The sequence below is a fragment of the Ceratina calcarata genome, unplaced genomic scaffold, assembly GCF_001652005.2.
Source record: "Ceratina calcarata isolate Rehan_Ccalc_2016 unplaced genomic scaffold, ASM165200v1 scaffold557.2, whole genome shotgun sequence".
In the NCBI taxonomy this organism is placed as follows: domain Eukaryota; kingdom Metazoa; phylum Arthropoda; class Insecta; order Hymenoptera; family Apidae; genus Ceratina; species Ceratina calcarata.
Window position 1 is genome coordinate 802,661 of NW_017176762.1, and position 15,339 is coordinate 817,999.

The window sequence follows — 15,339 nt, forward strand, 5'->3', positions numbered from 1 at the left end:
CTATAGTAATGTATGTTAAACTGTTGAAAATTCTTAGTACGCAGAACACGTACGTGTGACCAATGAAAAGGAAAATGTAGGTCGTTCCCAGCATTGCATAAGGATCCATCTCTCTGCGGTTGGCGATCGACGTTGAGTGATCGATCGGCCGGTGGCGAGAAATTAGCGTCATTTCGGCGAAACGAGTGGACAGGGAGCGCAATTGGCCGTGCTGCTCGTGGTACGGTGGCTGGAAAAACCGCCACGCCGTGTCGGCACTCGGCGGGCAAAAACGTCGCCGAAGCCGATATCTGGAGCGGACGAGCAGAGCGGTTTAATGCGAGCGACCAAGCGTGTTGCCCGGCTCTAAGAACCACCAATAACAGCTGCCCTTATCCCCTTGCCTCGTTCTCTTCTCTCTCCCGCTCTCGTGCGTTTTTGCTTTTTTCGCCACGGCCACCAAGTAATTCGAGCTCGTGCCAAAAGAAGCCGAGAGGGGAATTCGCCGCGGACGAACGCGTCCGAATTCGATGGTTCCGCTCCCAAATCCGACGCTCCGCTCCTCGGCGGCGTCATTACCTTTATTTGTTCTCCACCGTTTCTTATTAACCCCCTTGTTCACCGCCTCCTCGTCGTCTTCTTTATGGTTTCCCTCGTTCTCGTCTCTTTCTTTCATACCCTTAGATATGATATGGAGACAGCGGTCTTCCCCACTTGATTTCGCTCAGTGTTTGCTTATTCTTCTTTTTAGAGAAACGGAATGCTTATCAAATTTTGTGTCACATTTGACAAATGATAATATGCCATGATTTTATTACACAAGCTTAGAACGAAATACAATTGTTCTGCCTGCTAAGAAGCGGCTATCAACGATTTGGAAAGTCTAGCAATGATTTTTGAAAATCACGAAATCGTGGAACAGCAATTTGTAAAAGAGGATCATCACCGCGAGATCCTCAATTTGCTGTACGATGCGTCTTCGTTGTCCTTTCCGTTCCGTTCCGTTCCGTTCTGTTCTGTTCAGCCGGCTGCGATGTTATTACCGGCTAAAGTGGACGATTCGTAATGACACCGGAGGCTGCCATTTTAGCGCTAAGTGCTCCGCATTATCGGCGAAGGCGAAGGGATGACGAGCGCCAGCCCGTTTCACGTTTTTCTCTGGCCCTTATTTCGTTCGAATTTCGTTTTCTTTCCACAAACGATTTCACCAAACGCGCGACTCAATCATTTACGTAGTAGATTCAATTTTGATGAAAATTCAATTTTGTAAAACGTAGATGAACAAGAAAGTATTGCCCGCGCTTTTTGATTCATTTGTGATAAGAGATCAAAAGATTTTATTTAAGCAACCATCGTTGCTGTAAAAACTTTTGTATCAGAGTCGATGTTTACGTCCTGTAAACCGCAACTATTCGCACTACTTTTCAACAATGCCTGGGAATACAATTTTAGCGCGAATTCGTGCTTCCTATGCGTAACGCGTGTTACTTAACAAACAACGAGGAAGGAATGCGAGAATATCTCTAAATACTGTTGTCCCGTCTAATTTATCGTGTGAATGGTCGGCGAGAACTAGGAAGAGAGCCCGCGGAAATTGACATGGAACCGGCCCAGAGTTTGCACTCCCACGTGCAGAGATACATGATTCATCGGAGTCTCTTAATTGTCTTATTTCGTTCGGTGAAAGTCAGCAAAAATGTCTACGCAGTCGTTCTAAATTAAACTTATCAAGCCCGAAAACCAGTGCACTTGATGCAATATTTTTATCAGCTCTTTAAGAGACATTCAATGCACATTACAAGGTCAATAAGAAATGTTAGAGAAAATAAAGTATATTATTCATTAAGTTGAAAACTAATGATTAAAATTCATTGAGTTCCATGAAATAAAATACTCACATAAAAACATTTCTTAAATCAATCAAACTATTCCAAATAATTGTTACTGTTATCTCATTCTCTATATGTATATGACAATTATTTGAAACAAGAGATTGCACTTCTTAATCTGTAAAGTATGTATATGTTACACCATGATACAAACGACACCTGCTGGTTGGTAGAAATGTAATATTTGTTCAGATTTCGTTTGTATTTTAAAGACCAATTAGAACTCTGCTCTTCCTCTAAGAGCCATCATAACGCATTAGATCCCAAAAATGGGTTAAGCCACCACACTAGAGTTTGTTTGCGTTATTAGTTAGCGGGTGTATTATAACGTACCCTTGCCGTAAAAGAGTCGCAATGGATTATGAAGGACGATAATTAACTTCCTGCCACTGTAAACGCGTTGCATTTAGTGAACGCGATTAAATAATAATTTTTTATAGCGCATTTTTTATGTATTTAGCTTTCCATTCATTCTTCCGATTATTAACATTTTTTTCATTCATACTGTTAATCATATCATATTTCTTCATTTGAATCTTAATTACAAAATGTTTTTTGCAATTTCCGGATCCACGTGGAACATTACGTGCGTATTTATAAGTTTCGTAATTGGTTTGCGTTTTAGCGGGCAATAATGGGTGTTTGAAGAGGCACGGCGAAACCCTAAGCGCTGGCCAGAACATATTTAAACGTTAAACAGTTTTGTAACTGAAGCCCGTTGTAATTAACTGGGTGAACCGCCTTCTAAAGTAAAGACTGATTCATTTTCTGCCTCCCAGTTTTTTAGGCTGTGTTCCATGCAATACGATTATTACTATGAAATTGTATCCGCTGCCTTTGCAGTGGGATAAAAAAACTTAATAAACGTGAATCATGATAAAATGTTCAGAGACGAAAATTCTAAGAAAATATAAACGAATGGCAGATTCGTAATATTAGGAGACGAATGTTATTTTGCATAACATTTTTACGATTAACGAACAACAGAATTCTTTAGTATTTGTAAAGTTTTCGCCCTTTATGGCTTTATGGCCAGTTGTAAATTCCTTTACCAAAAATTGTCCAACGTGTGAATGCTGATTAGGTGTCGACGATCTACGATTAGCCGAAAGTCCTGTTCAGCTGAATTTCAAGTTTCGATTGTTTTACTAGTCGTAAACTTTGACAGTGAAAGCGAATTAAGTTTACGACACGCACAGTAAAGTTGTTTAACTTATTTATAATTCTTTGATTTCAAATTTAAGTTCTTCGTTTCTTTTTCAATTCTGAGAAATTAAGAAAACTTCGGTTTCAATCAACAGTACATACACCAGTATATCCGCAGAGTTCTTTTAAAATTTTTGCTGAAACAAAAATTCTGAATGAACTACGAAGTTTCTTGCGTCGTGTACGTCCTCGCCTCTGTTCCTATTTTTGTTAAAACTTCGAGGAAGATAGAATCGGTCTGGTATCGACAACGATTCATAGTGTTCGACACATAATTCACTGTGGCTGTTTGACAGCAACGCGGCGTGGCATTCCGATTGGATGTTTACAGGCCGATCCTGGCCGGGTGATCCTGCGGCAAATACAAGTCGTCCTTCCGTTCTGCCGTGCAGCAAGATTTTCTTGCCGCGAGGCACGATCGATCCTTATGGACCAAGCCACATATAGTAACCGCGAACAGGATAAACCAGAAGGGTGGAGGGACGTAGGGGACGGGGAGGCTGGAGAACGAAGAACACCTGGATACGTACGCGGTCCTTTACGGGTTGCAATTAATTTCTTTTTCGTATATTCCGCTGCGTCTACTCGGCTCTCTTGCCCTACCCGGGGAAGATAAGAACGCCCGGTAGGAAGTGATTGTACGTTTGCTGGCTGGGTGAACAGAATGCGTTGGTATTTGATAAAATATGTCGTTCTCAGAACGAGAACTAGTTAACCTGACGATTATGTCTTTTAGCAAGAATCTTGATTAAACATTTAGAAATTGTACTTAATTGTTGGTGATGTTCGAAAAATTCATTTTTCCATTTAATTGCACAATCAATAGTTGAATTACTCCTTTTGCGTGTACAAAAACGACGTTTCTTGTTCTTTTAAAAGGAATATAAAAAATAGGAAATTGTAACTTATACAATTTTATATAAATAACGTAATGGCAGTTTATAGAATTCTAGTACACGTCATTAAGACTTGAAATTCCAAGTACTCACATGGTGAAGTAAAAAGAGCTGACACATTTGGTGCTCGATCGACATTCGCACGAGGTAGTAGCTACATAAACGTAAACGGTGCGCGTGTCGGGAAGAGTCGGTTCCGCTATGCCCATTACATACCGACAGAGAATATGGTCAACCATAAAGCGCGTACGTTTCATCTTCCTTTAAACAACCTCGCTCTCCCCGCGAGGCAACAAAGCAGAATAATGACGCTACTGGACGGAACTTTACTGTACGCGAAGTCCCCGTGATTGATACGTGCTGGCCGGCTGCGAGTGTACTTACGCACACCGCCGATGCGATGGTTTGATAGTGCACGCGAGTTCACAGTAGCGTACATACGTTCGTTTAGACGTGACAAAGCGACGTGATCGAAATCAGACGTGTGTATAGATATCGACAATATTAAGACGACAACCGTATTATTTACGACACGTAAAAATTAACGAAGAGAGGAATTCATCATGGTTTATCTTCTGTTCAGACATTTTCTATAATGTTTTCAAAATTTGAGTTGCTAAGCTATAGAGAGATGCGATGTAGTCTTGAAACCGTGGGACGCGCGACCCACATTCGTTAATAAAATTACCGTCCGTATTCACAGAGCAACGCGTACACGATTAGTATAATTACAGCGTACTTGACACAATATTATGGCTAGATGAGCAACGTATGAACATTCTACTTTGTACAATGTCGTATGAAACGGCTTTACAGTTTGTAACTGTTGACGTAACATCGTCCACGGCATTCATTCCTCTCTCTCTTTTTTTTTCTAAAAGTTATATTGATATAGTATTTGTTTGAAAAGTACAAATCTAGTAAAATAACAATAAATTATTTCAGCATCAATATTTATTAAATGCAATAATTTATCATCATCGTATCTGAAATATAATTTGTTAAACTATGAATAAATATTTCAAGGCTCATACTGTCAAAGGAGAAATGCCCCTTCATTTCGTTAATAGTACATGAAACGATCAATCAATTTAGAGGATGACCGTATGAATCCTAATTTAGAAAGAAAGTATCGAGGTGGTAGTTTCAGCTGCTTTAACGGTTAAAGTGAAACATGTTGTTCTTCCATAAACTACGTTACAGTATAACGTGGAAGAAGAAGAAGAAGAAGAAGAAGAAGAAGAAGAAGAAGGAGCTACTCGTGTTTCTAAAATAATGCGTCCCGTAGGAGGTAAACGAGGAGGATGGTTCGTACAAGGTTTTGTCCGGTGCGCGGCACCGCGGCTCATCGCGTCGGATTCTCGTTACGTCCCTGGGACTCGCTTAGAAGGGAATATTCACGGATAGGAGTCAATAAATCCAACCGATGGTGCTCAATGTTCTGCCCCTCTTCTGTCCTTCTCTATCTACCGGCGCGGTGGCAGCCGGGAGAAGAAACTCGCTGCAGCGCCAGGGCGAATAATGGCCGTGGAATCGTCGCTTCCGTTTATAGAGATACCGGCTCTCTAAGCGCTAGCGTATATACGTACCTACCTACCTACGTACGCGATATCCATAGACAGAAGGCGAAGAAAAAGAGGAGGAAGAAGTCGGAGCAGCGGAGAGGCTGCGCGGACCAAGTTGGAACCAGCTGTGCTTCTCGACAATGGACGCCAATACGTTCTTGTCTTTACCTCCGCCGGCCATCGCAGTTTATTGGCATTTTTATTCGTACCCTCCGGTCGGTCGGTACAAACCCGGTTTTACGGCGAGTTCCGCTCCCCCTTTCTAAAATAGGAAACAGCGCCAGAGATAAGGGAGATTTCGTACGGTGAAAGTCTGCTCCTCGTTCTCGTATTCTATAATCAAATAAATTATATTACTAGCAATTTTGTACAAAACTAAAAAGGATATCAAGCAGTATCTTTTTTCCTTTCTTCTTTCAGTACTCAATCTTCTTTCTAACTGACAGTTCCATAATTATCCATTTTACAAACCTCTCACAATGTCTTAAAGGGTTAATTAGTAGTTGAGTTCGTGTGATTTGCGATGCGAGTTTCCTTGGACGATTTCGTGGGTGTATTCGAATAAAGAAAGGGAACCGTGGAACGCGGATTTCAGATATAATTATAAGCGTCGGCAAAGATCTTCCGCTTTCAGGGCCCTTCGTGGAAGCCTTGACCGCAGGGCAATCATCGTTCCGTTTCGTAACAACGCGTTAAAGTGCTTTCTGTCTAAAATCCGCCAGTTGCACTTTAGTACATTCTTACTTATCTTCAAATAATAGAAAAAAGTCATAGCATAAGTGCAAGCAAAAACTGAGAGACTATAACGAAGCTTATAAACGAAATTCAGTCTTTTAGTTTTATATATAATGCTAATTCATAAAAATAGATAAAAATTAATTATAAATGTATACTGTTAATCTTTTCGTGTATCATATTATCTGTTGATCACGTGCTCGATTATTTCAATGCTAACATTGTCTAATTCTGTCTGTTACAGATGCACGCCAAAATATGTGGGCGAATACTGTCAGCATCTGAATCCGTGCCACACGGGCCCTCGCTGCCAGAACGGCGGTTCCTGCAGGGTTAAGGAAACCATCGGCGGTGGCACACCCTCGTTCGCGTGTTCCTGTCCCGTCGGATTTACCGCCAGCCTCTGCGAGATACCGATTGAGAACGCTTGCGACTCGGCGCCGTGTTTGAACGGTGCCACATGCAATCTAAAATCCCTTCGCGAATATGTTTGCACCTGCGCCATTGGATTCACAGGTAAGAATCTCCTTTACCCATGCCGCGTAATTCTTGCTTGACCTGAATCAAATTCCAATCCAAGCAATTCAATTTGCGCTCTTTTTACAAGGGAACCTGATTTTATAATTCACCTGGTATTATTCGAAATTAGTCGATGAGATAAGAACTCTGATTCGTTCGCGCTGTGTGAGACACCCTGTACGGTGATTTAATCTTGGAAAGGCGGCGAACCGTTTAAGAGATAAAAATCCTCGATAAACGAAGCGCTTCACCCGTTCCTAAATGAAGACGCCAAAAATCCGGTAATGAAACGCGCAGGCTTTTATCGCGAAAAAAATCGCATACATAATTGAGTCGTTCGCCCGCCACGGCATTTTTGTTGCACAAAATTTTTTTCCTCCGGGGAAGCTACGGCTGATACTTTCGTCAGGTTTAAATTCCGAATATTTAAGCTCGCGTAAATTCGCATTTACATGTGTTTAAAGTAAAATCAATGATTCGCGAAGTTTTCAATTTGTGTATTCGCGTATCTTGTAAACCTCGCCATACTCGTTTAATTCTATAACAGTTATAAATTGCATAATGCCAGGTATGGAATGCGGCGGATTTAAAATTACGAAATAAAATAATTCATAACCATTTATTTTCATCGTATCACGTGTTACACAATTTTCCATGTATCGCAGAACTCGATACGGATACGACACAGAACTGTAATTACCGGTGAGGAAAAAAACAGGACAGACGTGAGATTATGCGTAGAATATGAAAATCTATACAAGTGAGCAGGCAGTGGTTCAGTTAACGAGTCCCTTTGAGTCATGCGAGCGTAATGACAAGGTTAGGCGATGGATGAAATGATAACAGCCGCGTGGTAATCGCGATACACTCATTGTTGCATGCATATTAATGGTAATGTGTATGTATGTATGTAAGAACGGTGTGAACCCATTGAGTGTGCACGGCTTGGCGTGATCCCGCATCATCGAGAGCGTTGAAAATGGAACGGAACAACTGCGCGCTGCTGCATCACAGCCGCGTCGGTCGTAAATCGATCAATTAGAGAGATAATCGCGGTGATCGATTCCGTTCGACGGTAGTCACGTTCCTGAGTCGGGAAGCCCGCGAGAGAAGTTTGATTCGTTTGCGAATTTGCTTGGATCGCGGAAGTAGCGAACGCCGTAAAGCTGAAACGAGTATTTTTTATGGACCGCCTTTGCTCGAGGGCACGCGTTCCCTTTGACAAATAAATCCCGATGCTAGCGGGAATTCGGTGGAATTAGAAGGGAGAACAAATAAGAGAGGAAAGAGGATGGTCAAGCGGAGAATGAGAAAGAGAAGTTGCCAGCTGGGTAATTGGCGAAGAGCAATGCGGCATTTCGCTGATGGCGGTACCTTTGGACCAGTGGTTCTCCCTCTTCCGTGCTTAGGTATCCTCTTTCTTTGCTTTCTACCCGTGAGATGGTTTCCTCGTCCTCTTTTACAAAGAAATTCTGCGTTCAAAGGAATGATATATGAAGAAATAGAAGTTGTAAAGCAATTAAAACAATCGGTAACGAGTTTGCTTCATTAATTAGAAATGGCGCATTGAAAACCCACTGGCATCTATCGTCGAGATAGAAGCAGACATCTCGGATGGAAAAGAGCGACTGGTGACTCCGGTAATTAGTTTCGCTAATCAGTGACCCTTTCTTGAGATGAGAGGGCTGGGAGTTTAGGTAGGCAGAGGGACTTGTTTTCTCTCGCGAATGGACATGAATTGTCAACGCGACGTCGAGCAAATTCGTCTCTGCCTTTCGCGGCATCATCAACGTTTAGAAAAATTAAAATATTCATTTATACAAATGCAGTAAAGATCGCCTGCGTAATTTTTCATTAAATGATGAGGCAGAGAAATTCTATTTTAAAGAAATTTTATTCAAAGCAATTTTTACATATGTATTCCATTTCACAGTTTATGTTCTCCGCTAATTCTTGCTAGCACAGACGCTCTTACTTCTATTTCTTTTACATGATGACTTGAACTTCGAGTCTTGAATACTGAGTCAAATTGACTCGCTCCGACAATCTAGTGTTAATTATTTTTCCTCAATCAAATTACTGATTTTATAAATTAATTAATTAAATTTAACAACCATTGTAGGAAAAGTAACAGTATTAAGAATGCGTATAAAATTCGCTAAATAAAGTGCTCCTATAATTGCGAGAAGTTTACACGGTCAAGTCCCTTTAAAAATGGTGTCATTTTTATTTCCGATTAATTACTTTCTGTCTGCTCGACAAATTGCAGTCCCGTTCTTTTATTTCAATTCAATTTATCACAACTGTTAATTGTGATAGGATACGGTTTACGTTTTCACGGTTAAGAGCCATACATGTATGGACGTATTTGCATAGCGTTTTTTTTCTCTGTTGCAGGGGAGCACTGCGAGCGACAAGACCACTGCGCCTCGTCGCCGTGTCGAAACGGGGCAGAGTGTCTGTCGCTCGAGGACAGCTACAAGTGCACGTGCGCACCGGGCTTTACGGGTCCGAATTGCGCGGACGACATCGACGAATGCGACAGGAACCCGTGCAGACACGGCTCCTGCAAGAACACTCACGGATCTTACAAGTAAGTCGAACGAAATCATTAACCATACTTCACCTTACGTATGCAGCGATCGCGAAAGTTATTTGAGCATCGCAAAAAATCCAATTATGTTGAAGTATATTGAATATTCTAACACGTATATATAGGAATATCTTCCCGTTTTTAAAAAACAATTAGTAAAAACAAAAGTGAATTTTTAATACCGGAGTTTCTGTTTTGACTTATGTACAATTGCTGTTTTGCTCAATGAATTGACCAAAATGTTAGGAAATGTTTATGTTTCGGAGAACTATTTTCACTGAATTAAACTGAAAAACCGCGCGAAGGTAAAGAATTGTTCACGTAATGAGGAGACCCCCATGATCTTGAATACAGGAACGCTGGTAGGACAAGTTGGTAAGAAAACGAACATCACGGGGGTAGCGAAAAGGGGAGGCGAAAGATTTCGAGAACGACGACGGGTGTTTCTCGGTCGAGAGACGGAAAGAAGGAAGGGGGTATATCGCGGAAAAGAAACGAGCTCGCCGAAAACTGGTTCCGAGTACAGGGGAGCTCGAGGGCCGCTGGGCAGCGGTAGGACGCGGTGCGGTGTGCAGAGCGGAGAACATAAATCCGCGCTTTGTTGAGATCGAGTCGAGATTAATCGGGCCCGGAGTCGAGCTGACTGCACGAGAGCAGATAATGTCGCTGGGCCCTACATTATATTGAATTATATCGGCTCGACGCCGGTGGCTGTAAGTGTGCACAAACACGTAAGTACGGGCCCCGGGTCTTCGTCCTCCTTTTTGTTTCCGTCGTCGGGAGCCGAGCGAACCAGCTTTGTCGGTAAGACGAGAGAAGGTCCTGTCTCCTCTTCTCTCGCCGCCTTCGACGTCTTCATTTTTCTGTATTTTGCTTTTGTTCTCGAACCGGTCGATGCGCGAAACGATCACCTTTTTCAACAATTCCGTGGCCGTTTAATTTCAGTTTTGTTATCCATCGATACTCCTCATTTCTCAAAACTCGAGTCTCGGTAAATCTGCTAAAGTAACATCATCTCGCTTTCTACAATCGCTAATTCGCTCATCAATAATCATTAACTATCTACGATACCGGGTTTTCTAAACTCTGTATTAGTCTGTAACAAGAATAGTGTCTATCATTCCAGTCGCATCAATCTTGAGTATACTTGGAACTATTATTGCACCGTTTTTCTCGTTCATGCTGATAGAAACAATATTTCACCTATAAATCGCTAATCTAAAATAGCCTGACTTCATCTGACTCTTAGAGAAAATTTGAAATCGGAACCGAGTTATCTTTTTAAAAAACAATTAGTAAAAACAAAAGTGAATTTTTAATACCGGAGTTTCTGTTTTGACTTATGTACAATTGCTGTTTTGCTCAATGAATTGACCAAAATGTTAGGAAATGTTTATGTTTCGGAGAACTATTTTCACTGAATTAAACTGAAAAACCGCGCGAAGGTAAAGAATTGTTCACGTAATGAGGAGACCCCCATGATCTTGAATACAGGAACGCTGGTAGGACAAGTTGGTAAGAAAACGAACATCACGGGGGTAGCGAAAAGGGGAGGCGAAAGATTTCGAGAACGACGACGGGTGTTTCTCGGTCGAGAGACGGAAAGAAGGAAGGGGGTATATCGCGGAAAAGAAACGAGCTCGCCGAAAACTGGTTCCGAGTACAGGGGAGCTCGAGGGCCGCTGGGCAGCGGTAGGACGCGGTGCGGTGTGCAGAGCGGAGAACATAAATCCGCGCTTTGTTGAGATCGAGTCGAGATTAATCGGGCCCGGAGTCGAGCTGACTGCACGAGAGCAGATAATGTCGCTGGGCCCTACATTATATTGAATTATATCGGCTCGACGCCGGTGGCTGTAAGTGTGCACAAACACGTAAGTACGGGCCCCGGGTCTTCGTCCTCCTTTTTGTTTCCGTCGTCGGGAGCCGAGCGAACCAGCTTTGTCGGTAAGACGAGAGAAGGTCCTGTCTCCTCTTCTCTCGCCGCCTTCGACGTCTTCATTTTTCTGTATTTTGCTTTTGTTCTCGAACCGGTCGATGCGCGAAACGATCACCTTTTTCAACAATTCCGTGGCCGTTTAATTTCAGTTTTGTTATCCATCGATACTCCTCATTTCTCAAAACTCGAGTCTCGGTAAATCTGCTAAAGTAACATCATCTCGCTTTCTACAATCGCTAATTCGCTCATCAATAATCATTAACTATCTACGATACCGGGTTTTCTAAACTCTGTATTAGTCTGTAACAAGAATAGTGTCTATCATTCCAGTCGCATCAATCTTGAGTATACTTGGAACTATTATTGCACCGTTTTTCTCGTTCATGCTGATAGAAACAATATTTCACCTATAAATCGCTAATCTAAAATAGCCTGACTTCATCTGACTCTTAGAGAAAATTTGAAATCGGAACCGAGTTATCTTGAAGATTGTTAGGGAGTTGGAAAACACGATTCCAGAGGCGCCTTCGCTTCCCGTAATCGCAGGAGCGGGGGACCGAACTGTTGCACGATATTCAAGGGAGAGAGAGAGTAGGAGGGACGTTGATGGCGGCGCGCACCCTTAATTGAACGGTATCTGGTTAACACGGACGAGGTAAACTTGCACTTGGATAGGAATAATCGAGGCTTAGCCGGCTAATAAATATCTGACGAAGGGGGTTAATCACGCGGCTACACAATAATTCCCTTTAATGCCGTTAATCCGCCTCCGTGCCTGCTGTAACTTCTTCCTCGTTCCTGCATAGTTAACGCGTTGACGTGTATGAAACAACACCTACAAGACATATCCGGAAAAATTAATTGCTTGTATAAAAATATATCTGAATTCACGTTAAAAAGATGCGATTCCCCTCTTGTAATTTATTTAGTACATTTATGGTACATTTAATACATATATGGCTAAATGTACAGTGGCTACAATAGGTGTTCGCATATTTGAAAACGCCCTGTACACGTTTCTTCACCTGTCCAGATACCTGCAAACGGTTAACTGCGTCAAGCGGCGGATTCTATTTTCTCCTTCTCTTTTCTTTGATAGGCGATCTCAGTTACGCGGCCTGAGAAGCAATAACGTTCAATTGGATCTAATAAAGACTTTGATACGGCATGGCTGACCGCCAGGTAGTAGTGGTGCTACGCCGCGCCGCCGTGAGCTACCATGTTATTAAATAGTTAAGTTGAATCGGTGCTGCCTTGCCGAGGACAGACACTTCGTGAGCACTTCGGGACAATTAATCGATCGTTGGATAGTATGAAACATTTCCTTATCGCGATGCTTAATAGCCCATTAACCAACAAATTAAATCCAAACAAACTTTATGTAATAATTAATAATCGTAGAACGTATAGAAACGAGAAAATAGAACAACAAAATGCATTTATCGTATATATTCTTTTTCGACTCCCAAACAAGTTTTGAATTTATTTTTCGATAAATATACATATATAAACAATTATTCGGAGTTCTCGCGAAATTAATTTTTTTCCGTGATCCGCATACATCTACATGCGCGTGCCCTGGGACAAAAGGTTATAATTTATGAAACGATCTGCCTGAAAAAGAATTTAATTGAGCGGAGGCAAAAAGAGAACGGGACGCGGTTAGGTGTGTTCCTTGACCCTCGCCACGGAGAATCTTGATAAACTGCGGCCCCTTCAGCAATTTCGGGACTCTCGAATCGCGTTGATTTGACCCCACAGGGTCGAGAATTCTTCGCGGCTTCTAGCCAGAACTCGCACCTGGTTCTCTTCAATAGGTATCTACCCATCGGAATGTGTCCACACCTGTTCCCCTTTCGCCCTGTTCTCATCAACCAATACGGCTTCGAACGCGCTATAAAATGTTTCCCTCCGGAATTTCACCAGTTTTTTGCAATTCTTGAAACTTGTATTCTCGTTAAAGGTTAATACCACTGTGACTGCTCTTTTAAGCCACTTTTAGAAATTATTTCTAGCAAAATAACAATTTATTACAGAAAAATGTCTCAATTGTCTAATTGTTCAAACATCAGATCACTAGAAGTCGAATAGATGCACCTACTGGATTCAGAACTATTAACAAAAAGATCTAACAATATTTTTATACGAAGATCAAGTAGATTCTTTAAATATAACAAATAATCTGAATAAAATTTCAATAATGTTTTACATTACAAGAATTAGCCACGTTAACAGAATAAGATATTCATTATTTTATCAGAATGTACATATCTCTCTTTGATTATCGGAATGCATTTTTCTTTCGGCGAGTGAAAAGCTTGGAACCGATCGATGTTGAAGGAATAAACGACTCAGTTAAATTACACGGAGCCGCGTTCCCGGCGCGCTTTTCCATGCTCAGGAGCAGAAAATTAAAGGCGACCGCGATCGGTCACGTATGTATGTTAATGCTATCAAGATCTGCGCGGTCGTTATTAACCTTGAAGCCGAAGCCGGTCTAGAAGAAAGTAATATAACGAGGAGGATCGGTGCGTGTTCTCACAGCCTCGCTCTCTGTTTTCATCCGTCCTGCAGAACGTCACGCGGCCATGTAATCTTAATCAAATACGCGCTCCACAATCCTACTAGGAATTCACTTTTGCTATCACGATTAACATTATGTAGAACTGTGGCGGTTTGTGCGTGCCTTTGTTAGGATTATAGTTTAATCTCTTGTTATTGTCAAATATCTTGTATTGCTTTCTCTTCTTTAGTTTCTTTACTTCTTTTCCTAATATTTTCGATCTATCGCCAGCCGGACGTAGCAGTTCGGGTTGCTGGGTTTGTCAGCAGACTGACCTTTGCCTGGCAAGTATCTACGTTTATGTACCTTTTTACAATTTTTGAAGATTTTAGAATTAGTTATTTGCATACCTTAGAAAAATTCATACAAAATTTTAGAAAACAAAATGTATTGAAACTGACTGATGATTATAAGAAATGCACAAACAATTCATTTTAATCTCCCTTGGTAGATCTAGTGTTAAACGCAATGTCGGCCTGTACAATGCATTTTCGGCATAGACACATTGCAACGTGTTTGCACCCGAGATTTTTGTACACGAGGCACGTAGGAGACCTCCGGGGTGGACCTAACGTGAGATCCTAGGATCCTACCGTTCTCGATGCATATCGGCAGCATCTAATGCGAGAGATCCTAATTGAAACTTTTTTTATATTCCCAGCATACCGCATCCCCGAATCCTAGACTCGATCTCGGTTCAACGAAATTCGAAAATCCGTGCGTGGTTCGCATTCGAGGCACGTAGTTATCGGTGTCGCGGGCTAACTAAGAAACGAGTTTTCTTCGCATTGCTCGACATCCTTATATTTTTTTTCCCTACATTCGACTCCGTTTATATACGCAAGAGAACGGGCTCGGCTTCACGTTCGGCGACCCGGTTGACCTCGTCCTCCGAGCTTCCGTCGCGTTGCGTGGAAACGACTTCAAAATCCGGTTGAGAGGTACGACAGAGGCTGACCCCTGAACACTAGCAGGTCGGTCCGTACGTGACGCGCCGCAATATATGAATACATTAGCAGTTTCATAAATCTTGCCCTTTGTTGAATCAAACGTGAAATTAGTATTCCAACTTCGATTGGATATCCTTGAATTGAAGTTCGTTCTTCGTAAAATTTTTGTAATCCGAACTAATTTTCCCAACTTCGTTCCATTTAATCCGTTTACTCTGACAGGCAAACGACAGCTACGCGTATTGAGGAGAGAAATTATACGATCGCGAGGCTTGACGCTGATTAATCGCGTAAAACTCGATCGATCGGACCCGTCAAGGTTAAATTCCGTTACACTCCCTTTACAGAAGCGAATCGTCGCGAATGAACTGTTTACCCTCGACATTTTCACAGGCGATCCAAGATAATAAACTTCTTTTTTATATTCGCGATATTCAGTCCAGGACGGATCATTAATAACTGTCCCGATACGTAATAGCTTCCAACGGTGTCGCTAAAACGTATTACC

The 15,339-nt window shown here is 41.9% G+C and overlaps 1 protein-coding gene across 1 annotated transcript in view; it reads left to right on the forward strand.

Annotated features, from left to right (window-relative positions):
* The window catches only part of LOC108629208 (neurogenic locus Notch protein-like), a gene marked incomplete at its 3' end in the record, with an annotated part of 126,567 nt that overhangs the window by 65,261 nt on the left and 45,967 nt on the right, over positions 1-15,339 (forward strand). Inside the window, exons 3-4 of the mRNA XM_026817117.1 lie at positions 6,515-6,786; positions 9,187-9,382. Coding sequence (XP_026672918.1) covers positions 6,515-6,786; positions 9,187-9,382 — 468 coding nt within the window. The remainder of the gene's footprint in view (positions 1-6,514; positions 6,787-9,186; positions 9,383-15,339) is intronic.